The following is a 7437-nucleotide window of genomic DNA, read 5'->3' as shown; positions in this document are numbered from 1 at the left end:
AAATCTGCAAAGAGAGGGAAATTGAGCCGTGCGTCCCCAAATAACCGCATTAGTCTGGGACGATGCCAAATCCCACAGCACAGGATGAGGGGCTGAAACAGCAGACACAGATTCTCACGGTGGTTCCGACCAGGAGGCCGAGAGGGAGGGTCCAGCAGGGGTGGCTTGTACTGCGGCCGGTCTCCTTGGTTGCAGGTGGCCGTGCTCTTACCGCCCCTCACGTGGTCACCCTCTGTGCACGCACCCCCAGCCCCTGCCTTCTCTCCTTGCGTGTGCTGATCCGCTCTTCCCTCAAGGGCACCAGCCATCTTGGATTAGACCTCATCCTAATGGCCTCATTTCAACCTAAGAACCACTAACTCCAGCCACAGTGACATTCTGAGGTTCTAGGGGATTGGGGCTTCAACATGCAAATTTTGGGGGGATGCAGTTCAGTCCATAACAGTAGCCCAGGGAACGTACAAGACATCACAAGGGAAACTAGAAAATACTTTGAAATGAAGAAAACACATACCAAAGGCCCCAGGACTTATGGCACGCGGCCAAAGAGGCACTTGGGACCTAAAGCTGCAAACACCCGTGTTCCAATGGAGGCGACACCTCAGATCAACCGCCTCATCTTGAACGGGGACAAGCGAGAAGACGAGGAAGGCGAGCCCAAGCATTCTGACAACAAATGTTCACGAGGAAAGAAAAACTGCACTAACCCACGTACGCGGGGATCCCAAGACGTGCACTGGTCAGGAATCCTCACAACATGGGGGAGGGCGCATCCTTCTTACACACTCAGTAACAAGAGCTACAGCCACCGACCACTTCATTTGGCCCAGGCTTTTTACAAGCAGGTCACATCATGGGGAAACCCACACCAATGCTTTTGCCTGGTACTGTTAGGAGGCCCATTTTACAGATGGAGAAATCGAGGCGTAGGGAGTCTCCATGATTTGATCAGCTTGTCACTAGAAGGACTCTTATTCAAGCTAAGCATCATATGCGTGCAAAGACCCATCCCCGCACTGGCCTGACCTGTCTCCCCAACAGTCAAGGGGGATTCAGCTGTCCTCCACGGGGTCCTACTACCTGACGCCTCAGGCCACATAATGGAGACAACACAGGGAAGCCAGGCATTAGTGCCCATGAGAGCCTGACACTGTATTCTGCCCACGTGGCCTCCCCAGCCCCATCAGGTCACCATCTCTCGTGAAATGGACACGAGGGCCAGGGAGGAGGGTGAGGGTCTAGGACTGAGGGCGTGAGGATGGAGAAGGGTCCCGGACGTGGGGGTCCGAGGCACGGCCCTCTGAAGGCGGCTCCTATGCTCAGCCTTGGGCCCTGCTCTCTCCTTCCACTGCCCACTCTGCTCCCTTCTGTCCCAGCGGCGTGGTGGCCCCACGTTCTCCTGCAGGCTCACTTCCCCGGGCACACTGGCTGTCAGGCAGGCGGCAAGCCTGCATTCAAAGCACGGGGACCGCCGGGCTGGAGGACTCTCCGCATCCCCACGGGGCGTGAGTGTCTGTGCCCTTCAGGGCCCTGCGGATGCACCTCCTCCTGGATGCTTGCTCACACGTGGCTTTACACCCTGCTGCTGTCTTGTGAATGTCACTTGGCTTCACACCCTGCATCCCGCCACCAACCCAGCCCTATCCCTGTGCCCAGTCCCAGCTCAGGGACCACGGACAGGCACAGGCCCGGGCCCCGCACTTGCTCACAAAGGCCCCTAAAGCAGCAGCCGGCGATATTTGCCACAGAGGAGGGTAGGCGAGAGCCAGGCAGGAGGTCAGCCCTTTGCCAAGGAGGCTGGAGCTCAGAGCAGACGTTAGCTGGGGCTGGGGAATGGGGGCTTCTCGGGAAACAGGGCCACGGCTGAGACAACTCACACCAGCCCCTCAGGGGGCAGGCTCAGCGCACGTAGAGAACGTCAGAGCTTCCCGCTGATGGGCAGCAGCTCCCGTGTGCCCTGCCCCGCCCTGGTCAGGACTGGCTGTGTGCCGGGGTGGTGTGTGCTCGTCCAGAGTCTACTGGGTAGGGTGCTGCTGCCCCCCTGAAAAGTGCCTCCCTGAATGTCCCTGGGGCGCTCTTGGCGTGTCCCGGCCGCTGCTGCGCCGCCTGCCACGGCCGTCCCTGGGCTAGCACTGCCCCCCATCAGTCAGTTCACTGCACGAACGGGCACTAGGAATCCCTGCTTTCCCCCAGGAGTGCTTACCATTTGTGATGACAAAATCCCCTTCTTTTCCGGCAGGAGTGTCTGAGCAGGTTCCATTGGCCCTGAAATTCTCCACCTTTTCCAAGTGCCCACCTGCTATATGGCAGGTGCTTCAAATCCAGGATCCCACGTAATGTTCACGTTGTCGTACGGCGCTCAGCAGGGAGGGCTGCCTCTTTAGCCCCCGGCGCCGTCTGCACCTCCCACTGCAGTGACCTCCCAATCCCATTAGGCCCAGGAGTTGCCCCTTCCTTTCGATGCCAGGTCACAGCCCAAACCTGTGGGTCTCTGATGCCGCCATATTTCTGCACCTGCCTGAACGCGGGGACACTGGCGGACGTTGCTTCTTAGTGGCTAGGACTTATTTCTAGTATTATTCTGATCCCAGACTCTGTCCTTCTCCCCTCTAGAAATTGCTTTCTTTTCATGACATCTCAGAGAATTTGCAGCTCCATAGGAAACGGAATAGAAAACCAGTCAAAATTGCTGTTCTGTGTGTTTTACTCCTGGAGGATTTATTATTCAATTTGGATGTGTATGTGTGTGTGTGTGTGTGTGTGTGTGTGTGTGTGTGTGTGTGTGTGTCTGTCGGCATGGAGGGAAGGGTGGTGATTTCCCCAGCTGGGTGCAGCTCACGCGAAGCTCCCAGGATTCCAGTCACACGGCGACTCCTTTCCACTTCGGCAGCCTCTCTTCTTTCAAACCCCCTATTTTCATTCATTTCATCCCACTGAAATCTAGACCTTGCTCACAAGTGGCCAAAGGAAACTCCAGGTGACTAAAATGGTCGTTTCCATACAGTTGGTAATTGGCTCTCCCAGGGCAGGGAGAGGAGGGCCAGCCCCGGGAATACCGAGCAGGGCTTCAAAGAGCAAGACCCTCATTTCTCTGGAAATCCTTGCAGATGGCGGCTATGAAACACCTACCTCTTCACTGTGGCCCACTGCAATGCAACAAGAGCCAGCACCCCTTCCTTCCTGCCCCAGGGCGAGACTTCTCTCGGCTTTATCCACGACCCGGAAGGACATCTCACAGCAATGTCCCATTTCAGACTTTCCCCTGCAACCCAAGACACACCCTCTGCATGTCTGGCTGCTGCCACCACCCAGCTTCATCACCATCACCTCCCACAGAAGGAACCCCCACTTCCCAAAGGCCCGAAGTGCCCTGGCTCGGGGCACTTAACACTCCAGGGCTCGCTGCTGGAGCCCCACCGCCTCGTCCCATGTTGTCTTATTCTGTGGGACTTAGGGGACGTCTCACCACCTTCCTCATGTGACAGTGGCTCCTAGACCATCACTCTAGGTGTGGGTGTGTCCTGCTTTTCCTAGCGTTCCCGCTACTAACACAGGCCCTTCCGGAGAGCAGAGGCTCCGTGGAGGTCTGCGGAATAAACAAGCCAGTGGGCAGGGGGCTTATTGACGCAGATGAACCTTCTCCTACTTTCTTAAAATACCCGTGCAAATCCAACTCAACAGAGATAGTTCGTTTTATTTACAGAATGACAGACAAGACAGGGAAGCAAGAATTGGAACAACAATGACTCTTATTTTTCTATTTCTTCTCCCATCTATAGCACTGCTAAGTACTTCCACCTTTCCAGAGCAGTTCTGATTCCAATTCCCTGTTATCTTGTACACGGTCACAAAACGAACTGGGAGATTTCCCAACCTCTCTTACAAAACAGCAAAACTCTTGTTCTTGAACTGAATTAGTGCAAATACCTGTGGGATTAACGTCATACACAAAGTTAGACACTGAAGCTTGTTTAGTCTTCTATTCAAAGAACCAACATTTGAAAAATTCCTAAAGAAAACAGACATGGAAGTCCATGTCAACATACACAACAGGAACCCAAAATGCTGCACACCGGCTTCCCCCAACTCGCCCGGCTCTCACTGCTTAGAAGGCTGACCGCTCCCTCTTCAAACTCAGAGTGAAGGATCAGCCCCCCTTCCTGCCCCACGGGAGAAGCTGCTGGACGTGGGACTGGCTGCTGCACTGGCTCAGGCTCCCTGCAGACACGGATGGGAAGAACCTGGGATCCATGCTATTGATCCTGAGCAGATGCTCCAGGACCTGCCACTTGCTGGTCTCCACGTAGGCCCGGGGACCCCACAGGAACTCGTAGCGGGCAGGGTCGCTGTGGGGCACCTGCCGGTACTCCAGGTAGCCCTCCTGCACCCACACTTTGGTGAGCAGCTCCCTGGGCTCCCCATAGATGCAGGACTCCCTCCCGGCACACACCCCCATGTTGCCGAGCATTCCCCACACCTCCTCCTCAGGGGCGCGGTCACCGAACAGGGTGATCACACCCAGGACCGGCACCAGGAGGCCGGCCTTGGGCGTGCGCTGCCCGGCCCTCAGCACTGCATCCCAGGTGAGGCCCAGGGTGGGGACCAGGACGTAGGTGCGCTCGCGGGGGTCCACCACCTTCACGTCCACGCCAAACAGCAGCTGCAGGCACTCGCAAACGAGGCAGAAGACCACGGGGAAGTGGTCCCGATGCTCCCGGACGACCGTACTCAGCATCTCCGCCTCGGAGGTCGGCTCCCCAGTACGAAACTTGACGAGCAGGAACCCCACCAGGTCAGCCATCAGCGCAACAAGTGCCTCGCGGGACAAGGGCTCGGCATAGGCGGAGAAGGAGGGGGCGCCAGGGGAGGCGGAGGACGAGGGGGATGCGGCCTCCTCCCCCGCAGCCCCCAGCAGCGGCGCCTCCACCGGACCCTGGGCCGGGACTGGGGCCTCAAGGTCGGCCTCAGGCTGGCGGAGCTCACTCATCTCGACCGGGGGCCTGATCACTGGGGTCGGGCCGCCCACGGGAGTGTGGGCACGGGTGACAGGCGTGAACCTCATACCTGGGGAAGAGAGGGGGTGTGAGCGGCCTCGGCGGAGAAAGGCACCCTGGGCAGCCCTGACAAAGGCCACTTACAGGTCTCGTCTCAAGGGCTGCCCTCGGGCCTCACAGGGGCGCTCCTCCCGGGTGGCCTGTCCCCTGCCAACCTGAAGAAGGAAGTGAGGGGGCTCCTCAGGGTGCAGCCAGCACGGCCCCAGGTTCTGGGGCTGACAGGGCGGTGGGGTGACTTGGGTGTTGTGGGGTCCCCTCTGTTCTGGGAGGGGGAGCCCCTGGGTACACACTCAGGGCACGCACCTCCCCTTGGCTCCTGGCGCTGCCTGGGCCTCCTCTGCTCTGTGCCCTGAGGACACGGTCCTCAGACCTGGGCCTTCGCCTCCCGGTTCCTGGAGCCCCTGTAAGAGGAATGGAGGGCGCACCTCTTGTGTACACTGTGGCACAGCTCTGGGCCTCGGTGCTGGTAGGAGGATTGGGCCGGACTCTGTGAGGTCCCCCCAGTGCTGAGTTCTGGGGTGGGTAGTCCCCTCGGGGTCGCTCGTCGTGCTCACTGTTCCCCTTAAGGGCCTGGACCCTCCCCTTTGCAGGCCGGAGGGGAAACTCAGAACAGGACCCCGAATCTGAACAGAAAGCAGTGAGGGGGCCCCACAGGTGGCCGCACCTGCCCAGGGCCTCCCGAGGGTCCTAGGATGGGGAGATGCTGGGTCCTCACCTCCTCCTCACATCCTGCCTGGCCTCCCAGCGCTGACCACAGGGGCAGGTTTCTGTTGAGGCCCCTGTTCCAGGGCTGGGGGTCTGCTCAGTCCTCCCTCGGGGTCCTGGGAGTCCACCTTCTGTGGACCTGAAGGCTCACCCCTCACACCAAACACCTGACCTCCTGAGGACCCCAACCGAGAGGTCAGGAAACATCTCATCTGCTGACCGCGCTCTGGCGCCTCCAAGGCCCCCGCGGAAGGGCAAAGGATCCCTCCCTGTGTTGGGGTCTAACGTCCTCAGTCCTTCCTTCCTCGTGTGCAGGCTGGACTCTGGGCAGGACCTGGGATTGTCCCGTCTGCCAGTGTGAGTCCCTGCTTCTTATACCAGGTCTCCAGTCTCTCCGAGACCCTGACGTCAGGACGTCAGGACAGGCCTACCGTGCTCATCCCACCCCGGGGCCTCCCACGGCCACCTGCAAGGGCGGTGACCTGGTGGGTCCCTTTTGTCCTCCCTCAGGGTCCCCTCAGTCCTGCCTAAGGGCCCTAACCTTAGTCCACCAGGGACCTGACATTTTACCCTCTGCCCTCATGAGACCCCGCCCCTTATCCCAGGTCCCCAGCTTCTCTGACACCCGGATGTCAGGAAGTGCTGCACGTGACGGCCTCCCAGGGCCAACTGAGTTCTGGGTTGCAGGCTGCCCTCAGTGCTCCCTCAGGGCCCTCACCTTGACTCCACACAGGACCTGGGATTCTCCGCAGTGCCCACCAGACACCCCGCCCCTTATACCCCCTCCCTAGCCTCTCTGAGACCCCGCCCCATGCTCCCCCTCTCCAGGGTGTCTGAGACCCGGATCTTAGGAAGTGCTGCACCTGTTCATCCCGCCCTATGGCTGGAAGGGCCAACTCGGTCCTGGGATCCAGGCTCCCCTCAGTCCACACTCAGTGCTCTCACCCGGACTCCACATAGGAACTGGGATTCTCTCCTGTGCCCGCCTAGGATCCCGCCCCTTATACCCCCTCCCTAGCCTCTCTGAGACTCCGCCCCGTGCTCCCTCTCCCCAGTGTCTCTGAGACCCGGATGTCAGGAAGTCCTGTACGTGCTCATTCCGCCCTATGGCCTCCCAGGGCCAACTCTGTTCTGGGGTCCAGGCTCCCCTCAGTCCTCCCTCAGGCCCGTCTCCTTGACTCCACGGAGGACCTGGGATTCTCTCCCGTGCCCACCAGACACCCCGACCCTTATACTGCCTCCCCAGCCTGAGACCCCGCCCCGTGCTCCCCCTCCTCAGCGTCTCTGAGACCCGGATGTCAGGAAGTGCTGCACGTGCTCATTCCGCCCTATGGCCTCCCAGGGCCAACTCTGTTTTGGGGTCCAGGCTCCCCTCAGTCCTCCCTCAGGCCCTCACCTTGACTCCACGGAGGACCTGGGATTCTCTCCCGTGCCCACCAGACACCCCGACCCTTATACCCCCTCCCTAGCCTCTCTGAGACCCCGCCCCGTACTCCCCTCCCCAGCGTCTCTGAGACCCGGATGTCAGGAAGTGCTGCACGTGACGGCCTCCCAGGGCCAACTGAGTTCTGGGTTGCAGGCTGCCCTCAGTGCTCCCTCAGGGCCCTCACCTTGACTCCACACAGGACCTGCGATTCTCCGCAGTGCCCAGCAGACACCCCGCCCCTTATACCCCTCT

At 59.7% G+C, this 7437-nt stretch overlaps 1 protein-coding gene across 1 annotated transcript; it reads right to left on the bottom strand.

The window, feature by feature from the left end:
• Nucleotides 1-4147: 4147 nt before the first annotated feature.
• Nucleotides 4148-4987, bottom strand: LOC117310399 (melanoma-associated antigen 8-like). The gene has a single exon (XM_033849956.1). The coding sequence runs from the start codon at nucleotides 4985-4987 to the stop codon at nucleotides 4148-4150; it is 840 nt and encodes a 279-aa protein (XP_033705847.1).
• Nucleotides 4988-7437: the final 2450 nt, after the last annotated feature.

This window comes from Tursiops truncatus, chromosome X, assembly GCF_011762595.2.
Source record: "Tursiops truncatus isolate mTurTru1 chromosome X, mTurTru1.mat.Y, whole genome shotgun sequence".
Taxonomy (NCBI): Eukaryota; Metazoa; Chordata; class Mammalia; order Artiodactyla; family Delphinidae; genus Tursiops; species Tursiops truncatus.
Note: the sequence above shows the minus strand (reverse complement) of the source record. Positions and strands in the feature narration are given on the sequence as shown.